Source organism: Myxine glutinosa, chromosome 13 (assembly GCF_964187855.1).
Source record: "Myxine glutinosa chromosome 13, kmMyxGlut1.1, whole genome shotgun sequence".
Taxonomy (NCBI): domain Eukaryota; kingdom Metazoa; phylum Chordata; class Myxini; order Myxiniformes; family Myxinidae; genus Myxine; species Myxine glutinosa.
In genome coordinates, this window is record NC_136273.1 from 77703546 (window position 1) to 77727154 (window position 23609).

At 44.9% G+C, this 23609-nt stretch overlaps 1 protein-coding gene across 4 annotated transcripts in view; it reads right to left on the reverse strand.

Moving 5' to 3' along the window:
• Positions 1-10560: 10560 nt before the first annotated feature.
• Positions 10561-23609, reverse strand: part of LOC137439037 (serine/threonine-protein kinase Sgk2) — a 46936-nt gene continuing 33887 nt past the window's right edge. For all 4 annotated transcript variants that reach the window (XM_078767675.1, XM_068134638.2, XM_078767673.1 and 1 more), the window contains exons 13-14: positions 23162-23251; positions 10561-11416 (exon numbers count right to left, since the gene is read on the reverse strand). In XM_078767675.1, coding sequence (XP_078623801.1) covers positions 11249-11416; positions 23162-23251 — 258 coding nt within the window. In that variant the 3' untranslated portion in view covers positions 10561-11248. The remainder of the gene's footprint in view (positions 11417-23161; positions 23252-23609) is intronic.

Sequence of the window (23609 nt, forward strand, 5' to 3'; positions counted from 1 at the left end):
TGTGGTATGGCAGCCATATTAGCTTGAAAGCCGATATTTTTTAAAATCCCTTCTCTGAAACTGCTTCACTGATCGATGTGAAAGCTGTCATGGTTGGTGAAAATGTGATACTTGAAAACAGCTGAAGGGATTTAAATCACTTGTTTATTTTTAGGACAGTGAACGATGCCAACTACCCACTGTGGGTCTATGCGGAGACATATTGGCGACACAGTCACATTGCTCTAGTTCCCTTTCCACGAGCATCAATGATGTATACAAAAAGAAGTCAGCGTATTGCATGTTGGTAAACTTATGCTGGGTTGTTTTGCCATTGCCTTCTAAGCGATCAGTCAGGACAAGAATTTGTGATTTTTTTTTAGGCGATAACTCATCTCCTCTTAGAGAGGGACTTGGTGATATTTTAACATCCACCAGTGCTAGCAGTGGGATCTTCCCGCTTAATGTGCTCATGGTGTATGGGGCACCCATCGTTGCCTCACCCTCCATGTGAAACACCAGGATGACAATTTATAGAAGGGCCGAGATTTGAACCCAGGCTCGATGGCTTCGAGGCCTGTATGCGTACCTCTAACCCTATCCTGCCAGTCCCCATTCATTGCAAGTAGTTTAAAACAAAACTCCGAACAAATTTGAACCACCGCCAATATTTTTTGAACATAACGACTGTCATGCTTTGTTTTTAACATGAAAGGTTATAGCAATTCCATCAACAATAGAGTTGTGATCGTGTGAATTTGAGCTCATTTTGAACTGACAAAACGCAGGTTAATCACACACTGATTGGTAAATTGTCACTCATGTGTCCATTTGGCATCAGTAAATCTAAATGTTGGTATTGCTGCAAGGACTATAGGGACAAGTCTTCCAAAAAGTTCAAATAAAACTCGTCACTTATCCCGTGGCTGGAAACCTGCCAAAGTGTTTGGGGCTCCTGATATACAGGGCTTTCAGAAAGTATTCACACCCCTTGACTTTTTTCACATTTTGTTGTTACAGCCTGCATTTTTTAATTGATTAAATTGATTTTTTTTTGTCATTCATCGACACTTAATACCCTATCATATCAGTGGAATTTTTTTTTTTACAAATTCTCACAAATTAAAAATGAAAAGCTTAAATGTCTGGAGTCGATAAGTATTCAACCCCTTTGCTATGACACTCCAAATTGAATTCAGATGCATCCAATTTCCTTTGATCATCCTCGGGATGTCCCAACAACGCGACTGTAGTCTACTTGTGGCCAATTCAATTGAATGGACATGATTTAGAAAGAAAATACCTTTCTGTGTAAGATTCCATAATTGACAGTGCATCTCAGAGCAGAAACTCAACCATGAAGTCCAATAAACTGTCAGTAGAGCTCTGAGATAGAATTGTGACGAGGCAAAGATCTGGGGAAAGGTATAAAACCATTTCTGGAGTGTTGAAAGTTGCCAAGAGCACAATGAACTCTGTCATTAGGAAATGGAAAGAATATGGAACTACCCAGACTCTTCCCAGACTAAACTGAGGAACCGGGCAAGAAGGGTCTTGGTCACGGAGGTGACAAAGAACCCAATGACCACTCTGACAGAATTACAGTTCCTTGGCGTAGGTGGGAGAACCTACCAGAAGGACAACAGTCTCGACAGCACTTCACATATCTCAGCTTTATGAGAGAGTGGTCAGACAGAAGCCACTCCTGAGAAAAAGGCGCATGACAGCATACCTGGATTTTGTAAAAAGGCACGCGAAAGACAGAGAGCATGAGGCAAAATATTCTGTGGTCTGATGAGCCAAAAATTGAACTCTTTTCCCTGAGTGCAAAGCGCTACGTCTGACGGACACCAAGCACAGCTCACCACCCATAGAACACCATCCCCACCGTGAAGCATGGCTGTGGCAGCATCATGCTATGGGAATGCTTTTCAGCAGCATGGACTGGGAGACTTGTATGGATAGAGGGAATGATGAATGGAGCCAAATACAGACAAATCCTTGAGGAGAACCTGCTTCAGAGTGCAAAATACCTTAGACTGCAACAAAGATTTCCGTTCCAACAGGACAATGACCCCAAGCATACAGCCAAAGCAACACTGGAATGACTTCAGAACAAGAACGTGAAAGTTCTTGCGTGGCCAGCCAAAGCCCATACTTGAAGATTGCTGTTCACTGACTTCTCATCCAACTTTACAGAACTTGAGCAAATCTGCAAGAAAGAATGGGAGAAACTTTCCAAATCCAGATGTGCAAAGCTGATACATACATAACCAAAAAGTCTTGAAGTATTGACTTGGGGATGACTATTTAAAGTTGTGGCCAGAAATATTGGCGCCCTTGCACTTTTTTCAAATAATGCACCATTTCTTCCAGAAAATTATTGAAATCAAAAAAATATTTTCTGATCCACATATGTATTTCTTTGGATTGCAGTGGAACAAAACAAAAAAGCTGAAATAATTACTAAATCTTAGCTTATTCCACACAGAAATCCTAAAATGGCCCAGACAATATTATTGGCACCTTTTAGAAGTTGTTAGAAATAATTAGATTTTAAGAGGTGATTCTCCTTTACTTTGGAATTGAACTCAACTATGGTGAGTTGCAGGTGCCTGCAATATAAAAATCACTCATTCAACCAGTCAAACATGGAGGAGGTTCATTGATGTTTTGGCATTTCTGTGCTGCCTCTGGCACTGGGTGTGTTGAATGTGTGCATGGCATCATGAAATCAGGAGAATACCAAGGCATTTTGGAGCGCAATATTCAACCCGGTGTCAGAAAGCTGGGTCTCTGTCGAAGGTCATGGGTCTTGCAGCAGGACAATGACCCCAAACACACTTCAAAAAGCACCCAGGAATGGTTCAAGACAAAACGCTGGACTGTTCTGAAGTGGCCAGCAATAAGTCCAGATCTAAATCCCATTGAACACCTGTGGGTAAATCTGAAAACAGCAGTTGGGAGAAGGCACCCTTCAACTCTGGGAGAACTGGAGCAGTTGGCATAAGAAGAGTGGGCCAAACTGCCAGTAGAGAGGTGTAGGAAGTTCATTCATGGGTACAGGAAGCGCTTGACTGCAGTTATTTTGTCCAAAGGCCATGCTCCCAAATATTAAGTCGAGGGTGTCAATAATTTTGTCAATGCCATTTCTTTTTGTTTTCTGATTTAAAAGGATATTGTTGCGGTTTTAGAACCCACACTTTTGAAAATAATAACTCTTGTAAATATGACGGTAAAGGTTAAAGGTTGCACCCTTAGTTAGTCCACAGCAACACGTAGGCCACCTTAGTAATTACAGTTATTTCCTTATTATGTGTTTTAGATAAGGCCATGCTTCCACTAGTTGAATCTGCGTTGCATCAATCAAATAAGGAGTCGGCCCTTTTGTTCATTTTGCGACCTCTCCAAATTATGTTACGCGCCTTGGTTAGCGTTCGCTCATGCGCCGCCATTGACCATGCGGTTGGCTCGAGGAAGAAGGGGGCAAAACCCCAAGAAGAAGGTGTGGCCACGTCAACTCACCATCAGGGCGTGCCGGTAAGCCCCCACCAGCCAACCAGGGCTGATGAAATATCACTGGCGGGTGTGGCTTGATGAAGCGCGTCGTGATCTTGGCGCATGTAATAAAAGCGCGAGCGCAAGGCCCTTTTACGGACTTGTTCAGCGGCGCTCTTGTAACCGGACTTGGCAGGACTCGTTGGGAAAGGCGCTTTATGAACTTATTGATCGGGAGGCGCGCTTGTTTCAAAGGACTGTGCCGGGGACTCCTTTTGATAAGGACGTGTTGGAGGCGCGCCTATTGTGAGGGACTGCTTTGGATACGGAGCGCACATTGGAAAAGGGGGGACTCACTCGCTGGCGCTGAATGAGAATTGGAGAGAGAGAGCGTTTAGTTTAGTTTAGTTTCGTTTCTATTGCAACATAGAGAGTACCCCAGTTTTAGGACCGGCAGAGAAGATAACTGAGAAGGAACTTGAGGAAGCGATAAAAGCAATGAAGAGTAGAAAAGCAGGAGGGCCGACGGGAGTTGTGGGAGATATGTTGAAGGCAGCAGGAAGTTTGGGTGTGAAGAGAATGACAGAGATCTGTAATCTGGTGGTGAAAGAAGGCCGCATTCCAGTGGATTGGGAACTGAGTACCCTCGTCCCTCTATACAAGGGGAAAGGTGACCCCCTGGAGTGTGGCTCGTACCGAGCGATAAAGTTATTGGAGCATGGAATGAAGGTATTGGAAAGGGTGTTGGAGAGGAGGATAAGGAAGAAGGTGAAGATCTATGAAATGCAGTTTGGATTTATGCCAGGAAGAGGAACGACAGACGCGCTCTTTATTGTGAGGCAGTTGCAGGAGAAGTACATGGAGAAGCGGAAGAAATTGTTTCTTGGGTTTGTTGATCTGGAGAAAGCATTTGATAGGGTTCCACGTGAAGTATTGACATGGGCATTGAGGAAGTTATGAGTGGAGGAATGGTTGATCAGAGTAGTGATGGCAATGTACAAAAGAGCTCGCACAGCTGTAAGGACGAAGGATGGGAACAGTGGTGAGTTTGAGGTGAAGGTGGGAGTGCATCAGGGGTCGGTACTAAGTCCACTACTATTTGTAGCTGTGATGGAGGTGCTGGCTCAGAACGTAAAGGAGGGTTTACCGTGGGAGTTGTTGTATGCAGATGATCTGGTGTTGACTGCGGAAAGTATGGATGGACTGAAGGAAAAGATGAACAAGTGGAAGGAATGTATGGAGACAAAAGGTCTGAAGGTGAATAGAGGAAAGATGAAGGTGATGGCAAGTGGTAAAGCATGTGGTGAGGTGGAAAGAACTGGGAGGGAAGTGGCCATGTGCTGTGTGCAGGAAGGGTGTCGGAGTGAACTCCATTCAATGTACAATGTGCGCTGAGTGGGTTCATCAAAAATGTAGTGGTCTGAGAGGGTCATTAACCAGTGTGGCAGCTACATTCAAATGTAAGGTGTGCACAGAGGGAGCTGCAGATGGAGGAAATGTTGAGTTGGATCTTGGAGACGGCATGAAGCTGGAAGGTGTGAAAACATTTTGCTACCTCGGAGACATGCTGAATGGAGAAGGTGGATCAGACACGGCAACGGTTGCTAGAGTGAGATGTGCATGGAAGAAGTTTCGGGAACTGAGTGGCGTGCTGATGAGGAGGGGAGTGTCGTTGAAGCTGAAGGGAAAGGTGTATGCTGCATGTGTGAGAAGTGTTATGATTTATGGGAGCGAGACATGGGTCATGAATGTAGAGCAGCAACGAAGGCTGGAAAGGGTGGAAATGCGAATGGTTCGGTGGATGTACGGAGTATCGTTGAGAGAGAGGAAGACAAATGATGAATTGCAAAAGATGATGGGAATAGAGCCTGTGATTGATGCTGTGAAGAGGAACAGGTTGAGATGGTTTGGTCATGTGTTGAGGAAGGATGAAAGTGATTGGTTGAGAAGAGTGATGGAAATGAATGTGGAAGGAAGTAGAGGACGGGGAAGACCGAGAAAGACTTGGCTAAAGATGGTGGAAGAAGAAATGCGGGCAAGGCGGTTAACAAGGAGAGATGCAGAAAATAGGGCAAAATGGAGAAGATTGTCATGGGGACCGCAAGTCTAACCCCCGCTCTAGCAGGGAAAATGGCCTTAAAATGCATGTTGTTGTTGTGTTGTCCATTTCTGACATATGCTAAAGGACATGAGCCTCCCCCCCCCCCTCCCCCCCCGCCATATGTAAGGTCCGCTCGCGTCGTACGATACGCGCGAAGCTGTCTGCCGGGTTTTCGCCCACGGAACCGGAGCCTCACCTGGAGCCTGGACCCCATCGCCTGGACCATCTACCTGGACCTTCCACCCTACCAGCTACAATCCCCGTGTGAGTGCATATGTTTGTCTGGGGTCGTAGAGTAAGACTGTAATAAGACTGCCCTGTGTCCTGCTTCTTCTTCTTCTTCTTGTACATTCTTTCCTTTCCTCTTCTTTTTGGTTTGTAAATAAATTTACCTTGTTCTTCCCTAATCCGATTGCCTCCGTCCTTTCTTTCAATTGAGTACCTGTGGCACGATTAGGAGCCGCTCAGAATCGGGTTAGTCATTGTTAACGGCCTGAGTCGCGGCTCGCTTCGCTCGGCATGTCCATTAACGCCGCGGCTCGGGCGGGGCTCATTTCCTCGCTTCCCGGAAGGCACTGGTAATTAAGTAATAGGAACAATTTGGCCTACCACCCTATTCAGCGCTGACCAGAAGTGACGTAATAGCTCCAGGACTCGGGACGGCCAGCTTAAAGGACAAGGGGATTAATCCCCCCTTGATAAGGGGAGCGCCGACCCCCGAGATCCGTAACAATATATTGTTCTGAATCAAAAACAAAGGTTCTGTCATATTAACAGTGAAATAAAGAATTGTGGAGACCAAATACTTGTCAATTTAAACTTATTTTGAGAGAAAATTGTGAATTATTTTTTGAAAAAGTGCAGGACAGAAAATTCGTGCTGTACGCTTGAAATCTGTATCTGGAAATTCGGCTGAAGTTCACAGACATCTTGTCAAAGAATGTGGAGCCGACGCAATTGACAGAAGAACCATCAGCAGAATAAACAAGCAGTTTGATGAAACTGGCAGCATTCTTCCAAAACAGTCACCAGGTAGACCTCGTACTGTTCGAACTGAGGAAAGCAGAGCGGTCATTCAACAACAACTCGACAGTAACACACCATTATCAACTCTTTGTTTATCAAACGTCACCAACATAAGCCAATCATCGATTTGAAGAATACTAAAAGCCCATTATGCGAAACCATACATACCCTGATTAATTCACCAACTATCTAAGGTTGATTTTGACAGGTGTGTTGAGGCATGTGAGACATTGCTTGGGGTAATAGATATGGACAATTATTTGCAGAACAGGATCTTGCAGTCAGATCAATCCAAGTTTACTTTATCTGGTTCTGTGAATCGTCCTAACAGTGTGATATGGGCAGCAGACAACCCACGATTTACTGTTGAGCACAACGTCCAGTATCAAGCCAGTGTGTCCGTCTGGGCAGGCATTTCTTCTGGAGGCATTGTTGGACGAATATTGTGAATGCTGCAAATTACCTTCTAATGCTGGAGCACCATGAATTTCCACTCAATGATGGCCAAATGTGGTTCATGCATGATGGTGCGCCTGCTCATTATGCTGCCAGTGTACGCCAGGCCCTTGATTTGAACTTTACAGACAAATGGATTGGCCGTCGTGGTACGGTTGAATGGCCGCCGCGGTCTTGTGATTTAACACCCTGTGATTTCTTCCTTTGGGGTTTCCTCAAACACAAAGTGTATGCGAGGAATCCTACGACCCTAAGAAACTTGCAACAATTCATCCGTAATGAGACTGCTGCCTTAATGACTGAAACATGCAGAACTGTGTGTCAGTGCAGTTTGAACATTTGAACTGATCTGTTTCATGTATATTCGACTGATTAGACTGTTTAACAAGTAAACATGTTTTGTTTTGCACCAAAAAACAATAAAAACAATAATAAACTTAGTTGGTTGTTGCAGGTATGGTTCTTCAAAATGTACCCAGGGTTTCTGGATCACTGTGTGTGTGTGTGTGTGTGTGTGTGTGTGTGTGTGTGTGTGTGTGTGTGTGTGTGTGTGTGTGTGTGTGTGTATGTGTATGTGTATATATATATATATATATATATATATATATATATACACACACACACATACATACATACTACCGGTCAAAAGTTTTAGAACACCTCAATTTTTCCAGTTTTTATTGAAATTTAAGCAATTCAAGTCCAGTGAATAACCTGAAATGGTACAAAGGCAAGCAGTAAACTGTTCAAGGTAAAAATTAAAAAAAAGATTAGGTTAGCAAAAACGGGAAATAATGTAAATTGCACAGTTATATTGTAAAAAAAAAAAAAAGGCCTTCTTCAGGGAACAAGTAATGGGTTAACAACTTACAGCTGTTCTGCAGCAATGCAAGTAAATTAAGCCTTGAAAGATGATGCAAACAATTCCTACAGGTGTCCCAACCTCTGCTGATTACTTGATTACAAATCCCCTGTCTGTATAAAAGCAGTATTGGAACAGACTGTTATTACACCCTCTGAAGCATTATTTGGACAATATTGCACTGCAGGAAGTAGTATATTGCTATCATAATGGCGAGAAAAAGGCAATTAACAAAGGAAGACAGACAGACCATTATAACCCTTAAAAGTGTTGGTCTTTCCTTTAGAAAAATTGCAAAGAAAGCCAAGGTGTCAGTGAGTACAGTTTCCTACACCATCAAAAGGCACTTGGAAACTGGAGGAAACTCTGACAGGAAGAGGTCTGGTAGACCCAAAGCCACAACAGAATCAGAAGACAAGTTTCTGAGAGTCAACAGCTTGCGTGATAGGCGGCTCACAGGACAACAGCTTCAAGCACAGCTTAACACTGGTCGAAGTAAGCAAGTCTGTTTCAACTATGAAGAGTAGACTTCGAGCTGCAGGTTTGACAGGTCGAGCGGCAGTAAGAAAGCCATTGCTAAGATGGCAAAATAAGAAAAAGAGGCTTGCCTGGGCCATGAAGCACCGCCAGTGGACTACTGAAAACTGGAAGAAGGTCTTATGGACCGATGAATCAAAATTTTAAATCTTTGGTTCATCACGCAGGGTTTTTGTACGCCTTCGAGTAGGCGAAAGGATGGTTCCTCAGTGTGTGACACCAACTGTCAAACATGGAGGAAGCATGATGGTCTGGGGCTCTTTTGCTGGATTCAGAGTCGGCGACTTGCACAGAGTGACTGGCACCCTGAACCAAAAGGGCTACCACAGCATTTTGCAGCGCCATGCAATACCCTCTGGTATACGCCCAGTTGGTCAGGGGTTCATCCTACAGCAAGATAATGACCCGAAAAACACCTCCAGGCTATGTCAAAACTACCTTCGATGAAAAGAACAAGACGGTAGGCTTCAAATAATGGAATGGCCAGCACAGTCTCCAGACTTAAACCCCATTGAGCTGGTTTGGGATGAACTGGACAGAAGGGTGAAGGCAAAGGAACCTACAAGTGCAACACATTTGTGGGGACTTCTGCAACAGTGTTGGGAAGAACTTCCTGAACAATATTTGATTTCCATTGTAGAAAGAATGGCACGAGTGTGTTCGGCAGTTATATCTGCAAAAGGTGGCTACAGTGCATTCAGAACGTATTCAGACCCCTTCACTTTTTCCCTCATCAATCTACCCTCAATACCCCATAATGACAAAGAGAAAACAGGATTTTAGAAAGTTTTGCAAATTTCTTAAAAAGAAAAAACTGAAATATCATATTTACATAAGTATTCAGACCCTTTGCTATGACACTTGAAATTTACCTCAGGTGCCTCCCATTTTTCTTGATCATCTTTGAGATGTTTCTGCACCTTGATTGGAGTTTTGCTGAGTGAAAATTTAAATTAAATTTGGTTAAACAAAATGATTCTATGATTTCTTTTTATCTCCAATTGTTTCTTTGTTCTATGCTTAATTTCAGAGTACATTGAGACATTAAACTGCGTAAATTTCAATAAATACTGGAAAAATTGAGGTGTTCTAAAACCTTTGACCGGTAGTGTGTGTGTGTGTGTGTGTGTATATGTGTGTGTGTGTGTGTGTGTGTGTGTGTGTGTGTGTGTATTGGTGGAGGTGTGCGTGTGTGTGTGTGTGTGTGTGTGTGTGTGTGTGTGTGTGTGTGTGTGTGTGTGTCCAGAGCTTTGAAATATATATATATATATATATATATATATATATATATATATATATATATATATATATATATATATATATATATATATATATATATATATATATATATGTACACATATATATATATATATATATATACACACACTTTTTGAAAGCTCTATTCATGACCAGTTGAACGAGGTGTGACATGATGGTCACCTCTAATTTGAGCTCATGGTGATTTTTATGGTCTTGACCACCTTTTCAGTTTAGGTTGACCTTTGCTAGGTCACAGGTCGAGGGAGATTTTTTTTTTTTTTTTTTTTTAAGAGAATGACTCGTATTTTTAATAAAAATCTGCGTTGCTGTAAACCCCCAAAATGAATTTTGCTAGCAAAGCCTGAGTGTCGGACAACAAAATGTGCCTTTTGAGTCATCACGGAATGACCCATTTGCTTTCTCATGGAAATGTATAATTTCTCGTGTATAATCACAATTATGTTACGAATGCATCATTGTGTAATGGCATTAACGAGGATTTGGATGTTGTTTTTCCTGCCCTGTAGCCCAATGTGGATTATGACTAGTTGATGCCCATCCCAATTTCACTTCCAAAAACGACAAGTTTCGAAAGAACAACACAAATAGTTCATTTCTTTTATTTAATTTCTCTGCATTTGTTGATTTGCAGTTTGTGAATGTAAATATTAGCCAAAATCCAAAATAAATTCGACAGGATTATTGTGTGATGTTGCACATATGGCCTTGTGTAAGATAAGATTGAGCTCAGTGCTTGTTCCTCTATCCTTCCCTCCCCCACTTGCACAATAATTAATAACACACATTGTTTGCAGTTTGAGAAAAAGCAAACTGGCACCAATGGAGTCGAGGTAAATTTATTCAATGGAAATAATCACAAGAAGGTCGAAAGCTTTGACTGAACAATAAAAACTAAAAGTAAAAGTTTGAACAAGCACATTGTTTGAATACTTTATTTCGTTGCATTCACAACCTGTTTGGATGTTCACCTTCTGGAAAGCGGGAGACATATTTCTAGTGGAAACACATTTGATTATGGCCGCAGAGTGAACTTGAACGGTATGTAGTGGAGCGCACACCTCCACCAAGATGAACAATTTATGTTTCGTATCCCACCAATAAGCCAGATCTGGAGTCCTACCTCCAAAATCTAATCAGCTTGTTGTGTCACCTACCCAACTCATCCACCACGTTTCATCCAAATCCATCCACAAGTTTTTGAGATATCATGCTATACCATATATCATTTTGGCCCTATCTCTCAAAGGTGAAGAATTACTCAACAATTCTCGGATCCAGATCCTCACCAAAATTGAATCGATTCATTCTCGTCACACACCCAACCTGTCCACCAAATTTGGTCTGAATCCGTCCACAACTTTGAGATATCCTGTTCTCAGACAGACATGGGTGAAAACATAAGCTCCGCTCACCTTCGGTGGCAAAGGTAATGATGTTATTGGGATTGCTAACAATAAAATGCTTCTGAGTATTGCTCCTCTGTTGGTATAAATTGAGCTGGAAAAGTCTCAAAAGATATCCTCCAGTACAGGAATGTACGAGAATCCCACGAAGGCCACTTCAGCTTCTGCCATGCTGGCAGTAACAGTTGCGGAGTCACCAGAGTGCAGCAGCGAAGAGGAGATGGGCTCTTCGGTAAACTCTGGGTCAATGTGTCGTAGATCACAAGGCCCTGCCTGGAATGAGCAACAATGCTTCCAAAGCGTTTACAAAAATCGACATTTGCAAATTAGGCCATGACATTCCGAACGAAGTGCTGATAAAAAGAATTATATGTCATGGTTAGGCAAAGCTTTCACTTGAGGCCAAAATCAATGGACTTAATTGTTTGTGGTTTGGTTTCTCCTGATATAAAGAATTCATACCTTGACAGAGATACGTAACCTTGGGTGGGGAAGGGTGGGGTTGATGTATTGGGGTATGGGGGAGGGTGGTGTGAATCAGAATGAAAATAATCTCTTTATTTGCCTTAATTTATTGTACGTATTTGTTAAGCAGATTGAGTGATGGATTTTTTAAAATTTCTCCATTTATGGTAAAGCCTTAACCAAACATCCCACCTGAGTTTTAGTATAAATAAATAAACAATAGTATATTAACATTGATCATGCATTTTATAAAGCACCAACTGATGCACACAACGTTGCCGGGGGAAATTCAATGAAATATGTATTTAAATATTTCCTGCATGACAATCACAAATCATATTGCGCGATCGCTTCCGGGAAAAACGCACGCAGGGTATAAGAACACATGCACTCGAGGACTGAACTGTTATAATACTGTTATAATACACCTGTGTAAAGCGATCTTTTTACTAACAAGCGCTCGTGAAACACTAGTAATTAAATTTGTGTTGAAAACAAATCACCACAACCTCAAAATACGATCTTTACAAAACATATTACCACGATCTGTCCCAGGAAAATAAAACTCAGGCAGTGTATAAGCACAATACCCGATGAGGCGTGCAGGCCAATTATATGATTTTAGTGCAGTGGCAGATGGGGTTTTGCAATCACTTCTGGTGTATGTGTGTGTCGTTGGTTGTTATCTCCATTTGCGGGTTTCAGGAGGTGGAACGGAGTCCTCCCAGGACCCAAAGTATCCACCTCCTCTTCGGTAAGGGATCATGGTTCATGGACCAAACTGTTAATCTTTTTCAGAGTTTTGTTCCAAGGGCTCTTTTCAGAATCATCACCGAACCCCAGATTGCCTCCAGTTGTAGTTCAGTTGTGGCAATATTCCCGGGATGTTTTTTTTAAATCTCAGTGATGTTCTTCTGTTGATCCAATTATCACTGGTAGTATGTGTGTGTGTGTGTGTGTGTGTCCGTGTCCATGCCATAACTTTTATTTTTATTTTTTAACCATTTGGGCTTTTATCAAATTTTCAGCAAAGCTGTATTATGAGAATTATGGGGAACACAAATTGAAAATCTTGTCAAAAGGTCAAAGGTCAGCATCACCTAAAATAAATTTTCATTCAATTTACCTGAAATTTCAATTTACCATTTGCATTTTATCATCAAATATCCATAAAGCTTTATTATGAGAATATGGAGAAGACAACATAATAATTTGAACAGATCAAATGTCAGCGTCACATAAAATCGTCAATTTTCATCCGATTGACCTGAAATTTTAAGAATGTGCATATTGGGTCACTGAAGGACAATAACTCGATCCTATCTTTATCAATTATTGTTTCACATCCTTGTATGAAAATAATGCATCATTAGGTAGCAAAGGCAATGTCAGTGAATTTCCATCCTGGAAATTTCTATGGAGGCAGCCATAAACAGATGCATAAGTGACATCATATTTTTGTGGGAATGACTTATCGGGGGTAGTTTTACATAGTATCTCCCATATTGCATGTATTAGTGCAAGTCCTTCCGGGCACAGCAGGGGTATTTCCATCTCGTATCATATTGTAACGGTTTTGAGAAGTGTGTAACGAATTTGAGAAGTGTAACGGTTTTTGAGAAGTGTAACAATTTTGGAGGAAGTGTAACGAATGTGAAAACGTTACAATGTGAACGTTACAAAAGTATGGTAACACCCTGTTAATGTAAATAATGGTCGCAGCCGTCCTCCTAGTTAATTCCATGAAACTTACACGCAGGTCACGATATATCTTTTTAAATAGTGTATTTCCTTATTCCATGTAGGCTAAATCTGTGTTTCCCACTAGATTGACTTTGCATTGTATCAAACAAAATAAGCATAGGCCCTTGCAATTTCCCCAAACATCTCCGCTCTCCAAAGTTCCTTTCAAGGGGGTGGGAGTTGTGTTCAATCCCGCAGGCCGCCATTGCCCATGTGCTAATCTCGGAGAAGAAAGGCGTGTCTCCACCTCGTCATAGAGGGGAGGAGTGAGCCAGAGGGTCGCATGGCCAATCAGCACCGCGGTGAGCGACCCGGTAGGCGTGCCCTCGCAGCCGGCGGCTTGATTCCGCCCGAGGTGATAAAAGCGACTGTAAGGGACTGCTTTACCAGATGACTTGGGAGATGACCTGGGAGAGGAGCGAAGAGGCGGCACCAAGGGGAGCGGTGAGATGCGAAACGCTCCAAGCCAAAGAGGAGAGGTACTCGCAAAGGAAACCAGCTTTGGAGAGACGCGCTGAAAAGAGGGAGACGGCTCCACCAGGAGAGGAGCAGGTGTGCCGAGCCAGCGCGTGACGTCGACAGCAGCGGATACGCGACGAAGGGTTTTCCCGCCAAAACCGCGAGGAATTGAGAGCTGCTGCCTCCGACCTTGCCTCCCTCTCAAGCAATCCACCTCAAGCCCTACCTGCCTGCAATATCCCCTGTGTAAGTGTGAACGTCCTGTCCTACTCGTTGTCTTGGGATTAAGTAAATTGAGTAGAATAAGCTAACGATGCACTGTGTGACTGTTTTTTCCATCCATTGCTTGTAAATAATTTTGGTCGCTCTTCCTTTTTGCTTGTGTGTGTATAATAAATCTGTTCTTCCTCCGTACTCTGTCTTTTTCTCTTTTCCTTCTCTTTCGGTCGCTTTAGAGGTTTCCCGATTGAATATCTGTGGGGCGATCTGGTCAACGTCGGGTGGAATCGGGTTCTAATCGGGGAGTAACTGTTCGGACGCGGTTAAATACACCACCGCTCGGTCATCATAACATCTAAAACCGCGTCTGTAACAATTGGTTGTCAGGAGTTGGATTCGGACCTGGGACTAAATTTGTTAAGCCCAAATTTTGGAACACCAATTGTACTATTAGAGTAACAATTGGTGTCGGGGAGTGAGATTCGAGGCCCGAATCAAATTTTTAAAACGTGTAGAAAAAAATTTTTGGTCAAAATTACGAGCTGACGAAATTTGTTTTGTTTTAAAGCAAAACCCGAATTTTGAGATCGCGCCATGGACAATCAAGGCGATCGGATGTCGGTGGGAGAGATAGACAGGGTGGAATCGACCCAGGACCTCGGGGAAATGTATGTGGAGGAAAGGGAGGAGGAGAAAAATAGCAATGTGGTTGCGGGGGTATCAGGCGCACAAAATGGCGCTCTTGCGCACGAGGTTGGGGCAGCTGCGGCCGCACCCTTGGTACTACCAACGTTGGCCCAAATGCAAGCCTTCATGGCCCAATTAATGGTGGAAATGCAGAGAGAAAACGACATTATGGAAAAAATGGAAAACAGAAGGAGGGCTGATAGTGAAAAAATGGAAAGCAGAATTATGGGGCAAATGGGGGTAATGGGAAACCAAATGGGGGTAATGAGGGACGAAGCGAGAGGTACCGGTGAGGAGTTAGACAAGAAATTTGGGAAGTTCGACCATAATTTTGAGGAGTTAGACAAGAAATTTGAGAAGTTAGACAATAATTTTGAGGGGTTAGACAACGGGATAAAAGAGGTAAAGAATGGGTTAACGGGGGTGGAAAATAGAATGGCTGCCCAGGAGAATCAGTTAGAGGGGGTAAAAAATGGGTTAATGGGGTTAGAAAATAGGATGGAGGACAAATTGCAGGAAATAGGGGAACAATCTGCCAGGGAAATCAAACAAATGGGAGAGCAGATAGAGGAGGTGAAAATCGGGGTAGAAACCAAACTGGATGCTCAGAGGGATGAATTGGGACAGATGAGGGTGGCATCTACAAAAGAGATGGGGGAAATACGACGAGGGGTAAGTGAGGAGGTTTCGGGGATACGCGAGGAGGTAAAGCGAGGTGAGAAGCGTATGGAGAAAGAGGTGAGAAATAATACGGCTAAGTTACAAGGGGGAATAGAAGATCTGACGGAGGAGGTGGAACAGCTGACGGAGGGACAAACGAAGTTAGTGGAGCAGGTTCAAAGGAACACTGCAGTACTAGGAGGGTTAAAGGCGACACAAAAAGAAATTAAAAACGAATTAATAGCGACGCAGAGGCAATGTCAGATGGTACGTGAGGAACTGACAATGAGGGTGGACGAGGTGACAGAGATAATGGAGACAAAGGACCGGCAGGTGAGGATGCACATAGAGACGGTCACGGTAGCCTTAGAGGACGAACTTGAGGAGACGCACCGAGAAATAAAAGAGGTTAAACAAAAATTAGAGGAAGTGGAAGAAGAGGTGAGTGAAATTAAGAAGAGACTAACAGAAACTAAGAGAGAAATCCAGGAGGAGGTAATGGAATTGGTGCAAGGTCGGTGCTCAACTCATGATGTGATGCTCACTAACCGAATAAAGAGTTTGCAGGTGGCAAAGGAGGTGCGGAGACGAGGTACGGAGGTGAGTGGCAATGTATATGATGTGAGGAAAGCTTCAGTCAGCTTGGGGATTGGTTTGGATCCGGGTGTTCGTGAAAGGCCGTTGGTGAAGTGTGCGACAGGTCAGGTGTGCGAAAAAAGAGGTGTGCGAGAATGTCCGACCATGGGGTGTGTGAGGAAAAAGTGCACGCCGAGGAGTGAGTGTGCCGTCAGGAGTGAGTCGGTCGTAGCGCGTGTGCGAGGGAGCACAGGGAAGCGCGGTGTGGTGAGTGTTACGGAGGAAGTAACGAAAAAGTGTGCGCAAGAGGATGCGCGAGAAAGGTGTGTAACGGACGGGTGCATGGGGAAAGCGCATGCTGTCAAGAGTAAGGGAGAATGCATGCCTGTGGTGAGTGTTACAGAGGGTGTAACGGGACAATGTGCGGAAGAGTGTGCGCGAGAAAGGTGTGTAACGGACAGGTGCATGAGGAAAGAGTGCGCTGTCGAGAGTAAGGGTGAGTGCGCGACCGAGAGTGGAGGTGAGAGTAGTGAGAGTGACACGGAGCGTGAGTTGGTTGTGGCAGGTGAGCGAGGATGTACACCTGGAATGGAAGGATGCACACCTGGAATGGTAGAGCGTGAGTGGGAATGCACGCTGGAATTGGTAGTGAGGCACGTGGTTGGGTGTGCGGGTGAGAGCACACCTGTGATTGTCACAAAGGAGGTGACCGAGAAAGGGGCGCGAAGAGGTGTGTTGGTGAGGTGTGCGAGCGACGAATGTGTGCCAAGGTGTTCGGTGGTCAGGTGTGTGACCAAGTCGGTGAGCGGAATGAGTGTACCGAGGTGTGTAAGAAAAGGTACGACGAGGAGCATGGAAACGGCTGCATGTATGAGCAAGAAAGGGGTAGCGTATGCATGTAAGCATCCAGGTGAAGCATCGACGGTAACCAGGTTAGAGGTTAGAACGACTTATAGCCGAATCGGGCCCTCGGTGCGCGTCGGGCAGCTTCGCGTGCCGCGAGGACCAGCGGGGATCCGAACCACGGCGGTTTCGAAAGAACCGCCGTACGCGATCCACGCTGTGCCTAGCTTGAAACGGCCGCGTCCGGGCTCCACTAGGCGGAGCGGGCAGCTGGATAGGAAGGGTCGTCATGGCGACCACGTTTTGTTGAGATGTGCCGGCAGGTCGAGATCGGGACATTGGATGGCTCCACGCCGAGGTGGTGCGTGGGATCTCGGCTCGGGTAAGCCCGCGTCCCTGCCCCGAACGCGGGACGCATCCAGCCGCTGGCACAAAACGACCCGCGTTCATTGCTCGGCCGTACGAAGCCGGGCTGTAGACGTGAATTGGCGCACCGAGAGGATGTAATAAGTAGACGGGTGATAGTGATAGTGATCGTGATTTGATACGAAATTTATAATAGTGGGTAGAATTGGCAGTAAATGGAAAATTTTTGAATTGGTTGGAATTTGGACGAGCAAAATTGATAGAGAGACCCCCGATGTGGTGGGATGGCAAATCCACCATCCCTCACAAGTGGGGGCAAATGCGCAATAGTTTATGGGATGGCTATGACAACCGAGCCAGGGAGGGCTTGGATAATGATAGGGATCTAGAAGAGATGACATTAGGTAACGTTAAGGTTAGTAAGTGACTGATACCTGTAGTGGGGACGCAGGTAGCTTAGTGTGGATGATAATGACGTGGGAGCGCAATAGTTTAAAGGGACGACTGGGAAGCGCAAGTTTCAGAGGGGAGTAGTTAGCTGAGATGATGCCGTGTGTTTGAGATTGAACAGGTGTGATTGCACAGGTGTGCAACTGAACAGGTGAATGGAGCAGTGTATGAGGGAGTAGTGGTGATTGCGTGTTGTGTTGACCAAATGGTCCAGGAAGAGGAGGAGGGTGCAGGTGGCACCAGGTATGAGGGCACAGGTGTGCAACAACAGGTGTATGTGGCTATGTGGAATAAATGGTAGTGTGGAATATCTGGAGTATTGGAATGGATGGTCGTGGAGTGAGTATGGTGGAAATTGTGGAGTGGAGTGGATGGTGTGAATGGGGGAAGAGTGGACCCCCATCACGGATACCCGGGGCGGGTAGTGTAAGTGTTAGGTAGAGGGTATAGGTAAATTGTGGTTGGATATTGGCATCTGTGGTGCGGGTGAAAGAATGGTCTTTGGATGGGTGCATTAGTGTCGTGGAAATGGCTGGGCGTGTAGCCTGTTAGTGTGTGTAGTTGGTTGGGCGCTCCACCACTGTGAGGATGTCGGCCAGGTGAGGCCGCAGGTGGGCTCTGGGAGCCGGTAGTAGTTGTTGTGGATGGGGCCCGAGGATCCGGAGGACGGACCCGGGTAGCCCAGTGCCAGAGGGCACCGAGTGGGGTGACAGAGCCAGGAGGGGCCTGCCCCAGTTAGATAGGTTAGGGTGAGGAGCTAGGTAAGCTCGGGTGGCAACTGCAGTGGTGGAGGTGTGCAGGTGGGTAGACCTGCTGGGAGAGCTACACGTCGCAGCCCAGAAATTGTGCAAGGGCACCGGGAGATGAATCGGGGGAGTGAGACCCCAAATTGAGAAGCACCACAGTTTGGTCAATGGGAATTGGTTTTTAGAACCCATAGTGTAAGTGGCCAATGGATTGGCAGGGAAAGACCCCGGGTAGTGTAAAGTGTGTTAAAATCATTTAGAGGATAGTTAGGATGAAGGATCTCCTCGCACCATCTGCATCCACTCACCTGAGGTGACAGGTACTCCACACCATGCCATGTTTTGATTATTTTTTATGATGCAAATGTTTGGATTGTGAGACGCATCATGACGTGGGTGTGACATTGTGCGTAATTCCATCTCTCCCTCCTTATGAGGATTGATGATGAATTGGTGATGGCAAATTTTGAAGTCGAGGGATTGTGGAGACGAATTTGGTATAGGGGAAATATGGGGAAGACGTGACAGTAGTGACGAATTGGTAATGTGTAGATTTTGTACATATGGGGTAAGGGCAAGGGTAGGGTAGGTGACAGGGGGGTGACGTACGGTAGGGACGAGCTTTCTCACTTCGCCCTCCGTACGCATTTCGCCTTGCATTGCCTTATTGATGTGTACCCTTGTGACCTTACCCCTCGCTCAATTGTCTTTCCTTTGTCTCCCACATGACCTGTGCGCCATTGGGTGCCGAGGGGAGCGTGCGTGAGGTGGCCATTGTGCGCCCGAGATTCCCAGAACCAGCATGCATTGCGTTGATGTACCACTTTATGGACCGCTGTTCTGCGGCCAAGTACCACTTGATGGACCCCAGGTTCTGGGGCAGGGCACCTCTGTTGGAGACCGGCCATAGTGGCCAGGGAATCTTGCTTGCGGACCTCGGTAAGGTGGCACCTATGCCAAACAGGTGGACCACCCTTAGTTGGCCCCTGAGGCCCTAAATAAAAACGAACACAAGTTGTGCTTTTTATTATTTCCAAATAGGCCGCATGAAGCCAGAAGACGTCGGGAAGAACATCGGCCCAGCAGAGAAAGAGAAGACCACCACCAGTTGTTTTGTTGTGTTTATTATGAACCATGGTGACTGCGCACCGAGTGGTGCTTTGTGGTGCTTTTTGGTGCTTGTGGTGCTTTTGGGTGCTTTGGTGGTATTGGTACTGGTGCATCGATGCAATGCGTGCTGTCTCCTCCCTCCCAACAGGAATTTCTTTTTCTTGTTCCCTAAAAAGAAACAAAAAAAAAACACAGGTCCTGGGTTGCGTTGTAAATAAGAAATAACGTCATTGTAAATAATGCTCCCCACCGTAAATGTATAGTTTGAGAATAATTCCGTAATTCGGTTAGCTGTGGGCTTGAGTCTGTTAGACAGGGTGCAATGCAATAGGGGGACATACTTATTTGTGTTTTAAGATTGTCACACTCAGGGTCAGGTTGATTGTAGAGGGAATTACACCTACGTGTCACACTAAGTTAAAGTTTAGTAGGCCCGAGTACGGACCTGAAGAAAGGAGGGTGCAGTGTAACGGTTTTGAGAAGTGTGTAACGAATTTGAGAAGTGTAACGGTTTTTGAGAAGTGTAACAATTTTGGAGGAAGTGTAACGAATGTGAAAACGTTACAATGTGAACGTTACAAAAGTATGGTAACACCCTGTTAATGTAAATAATGGTCGCAGCCGTCCTCCTAGTTAATTCCATGAAACTTACATGCAGGTCACGATATATCTTTTTAAATAGTGTATTTCCTTATTCCATGTAGGCTAAATCTGTGTTTCCCACTAGATTGACTTTGCATTGTATCAAACAAAATAAGCATAGGCCCTTGCAATTTCCCCAAACATCTCCGCTCTCCAAAGTTCCTTTCAAGGGGGTGGGAGTTGTGTTCAATCCCGCAGGCCGCCATTGCCCATGTGCTAATCTCGGAGAAGAAAGGCGTGTCTCCACCTCGTCATAGAGGGGAGGAGTGAGCCAGAGGGTCGCATGGCCAATCAGCACCGCGGTGAGCGACCCGGTAGGCGTGCCCTCGCAGCCGGCGGCTTGATTCCGCCCGAGGTGATAAAAGCGACTGTAAGGGACTGCTTTACCAGATGACTTGGGAGATGACCTGGGAGAGGAGCGAAGAGGCGGCACCAAGGGGAGCGGTGAGATGCGAAACGCTCCAAGCCAAAGAGGAGAGGTACTCGCAAAGGAAACCAGCTTTGGAGAGATGCGCTGAAAAGAGGGAGACGGCTCCACCAGGAGAGGAGCAGGTGTGCCGAGCCAGCGCGTGACGTCTACAGCAGCGGATACGCGACGAAGAGTTTTCCCGCCAAAACCGTGAGGAATTGAGAGCTGCTGCCTCCGACCTTGCCTCCCTCTCAAGCAATCCACCTCAAGCCCTACCTGCCTGCAATATCCCCTGTGTAAGTGTGAACGTCCTGTCCTACTCGTTGTCTTGGGATTAAGTAAATTGAGTAGAATAAGCTAACGATGCACTGTGTGACTGTTTTTTCCATCCATTGCTTGTAAATAATTTTGGTCGCTCTTCCTTTTTGCTTGTGTGTGTATAATAAATCTGTTCTTCCTCCGTACTCTGTCTTTTTCTCTTTTCCTTCTCTTTCGGTCGCTTTAGAGGTTTCCCGATTGAATATCTGTGGGGCGATCTGGTCAACGTCGGGTGGAATCGGGTTCTAATCGGGGAGTAACTGTTCGGACGCGGTTAAATACACCACCGCTCGGTCATCATAACATCTAAAACCGCGTCTGTAACAATATGAAAGAGGCCTTAAAGAGTAATTTGATTCAGGAATTCCCCTTTCGTTCATGGGCTCATATTTTTGGTAGTGGGGTTAATAATTAATGCTTTTGCTTCCTTATTGTATCCCCACCCTAAGTGCCAATACATCTTAAAACCACTTGGTCTCGGTGTGCATTTGGGTGTTGCTGATCTCTGAGAATTGTACATGTCTGCTAAAGGACAGATTGGGTTCGGGTGATTAGCACCCAGATGAGGCCATGCCTGCACCCAGTGACTCTGCTCAGTCGCTATTAGAGAATGGGAGTACGGCACCAATCAGCGTAATTCATTGACTGTCTAGGTGATTCGAATAGCTTCGGTATTGTGGCGGACAGGCCAGTAATCTGACCTGGAACATCCGAACCAGTCGTCCGCCTTGACCGCTTTGACGTGGTTCATCAGGATGCGAACCCGACGGCTGTATCAATATAATATTTAGTCATTGTGGACCAAAATCCATCACGTTTTTGGCTCCAATTATTCCCTCCTTTGTATGGGGTCTGGGTTTTTGGCCCATTTTTTTCCACAGCCGGCAGGCCTGTCATTCAACTGAAGGTGGAAGGAATTTGTAATTTGTTCAGGACGTCAGCTTTAACTCCCCTATTCTCTACAAAGGAGGCTTTGGGATCTTTAACGTCCATCAACTAATGCTTGGAGATGGGACGTCCAGCTTAATGTTCATAATGTTAATTCCCTGCTTGGGAAATGCCAATCAAGGTTGGAGTCTGATCAGGAATCAAATCCAGGTTAAACCGCTCAATTGTAAGAGTGCTACCTCCACACCTGTGTGACTATGGTGGACTAAATTGTACGTCTTGAATTGGGAGGCGATGTCATCTTTGATGAAAATGGATGCAAAATATTTTGTCTGGAATAAAAATGGTGTCCACATTGACGAAGATTTTGGCTTGAGGTTATTCCCCCCATAGGATTGTATTCATCCCCCACATGGTGCGGTAGAGTTGACTGGATGGATAGATGCCAACACTGGTGCCAGCACACTGCGATAAGATGTTTGTACCATTTTGAAACGATTTAAAATCACGTGATTTGTATGACGATCTTAATTTATTTTTGCTTAGTCCTCCCTGCTTTAGTTACTTGTAGGGGGGTATTTTTTATAGGGGGTGGGGGGTCCCTGCTTTACGCAACCATATACCTCTTTAGAAACACACACAAAAAACGAAACATAAAATTTCACAACACCTGATATGATCCACACATTACTCATGGAAGTGGCACCATTTATATGATTACATTTGAAGGGGTGAGGGGGATGAAGATTATCATAGAACAGATAGAAGTATATAGAGTAGCATAGTCCGTGTGCAAGTAGTTCGCCAATCTCGATGTAATAAACAGGAACACGTCGTAAGGAATGTCTTGTTTGAATGTGCACCATACGTTGAGGGTGGTGCGTTGTAATAAATAGTGAGTGTTTGATCTGTGTGACCCCCCCCCCCCCCCCCCCCCCATCTGTGACTGAATCTGGATTGAGGCACCTCAGATTTATTTGACCTCATTGTATATAATTATTTACTTGTTCATTGCATTCCTCAATTTATATTCCCTTCCACCCTGCCGTTGGATTCAACCTTTCCCTGCTTTTGTGTTCAGGAATAAACCCGTCTGTTTTAAAAGAGTTAAGGTTTTCGTGTTTCGCCTCAACAGCGTGCACATGAAGCCTTAACAATTGACGCAGTCTGAGGGAGTTAAAGCCAGTTTGGTCCATATGTCCAGCGTCAGTGTTGATCAGCCTGGAAGCAACAATATCTAATCGAAAAAGGTCTTTGGTAAGATGGTTAGCTCTATGACTTAGCAAGGCACAGGCCTCAAGGCCTACTTTTGTAAAAGATATCAGGGAATCTTTAACATTCACTTGGCAGACAGGTGAGTTGGCTCCTTTCCCCGAAGCATGGCTGGTCTCCAATGTTGTTTGCAATCATTGTGGAGTCGGTACATCAAACACTTACCACGTTGGGATTGAAAGGTGGTTGTATCCTTTTGGAATTCAAGTCCTCCCAATTAATTTGTGCAAAAAACTTCTGTTTGCTGATCTCGTCCTGTACATTGAAAAGGCACAAAAGGGGGAAAGCAAAAAGTAAAAACGACGCTCACGATTCCCTTTATAGGTAAAGAGTATTATCTGGGACATTAGTACAATAAATATGTTCCTACTTTCATTTGCCAATCATAACGTTGTGCATGACTTTTATTGAGAATCTGGTTTCAGGATAACCCTGGTATCATGTTTATTATTATTTATATGTAGCCTATGGTTGCATCAATGCTGGGAGTGCCGCTGATGTAGTGCCCCGTTTACAGGAAGCTGGTACTCGTTTTGCTGACCTCGAAAGGATGACAGGCCGAGTCAACCCACCTGGTGTTATTTAACAGCACGACAGGTCGACAGGGGCTCAA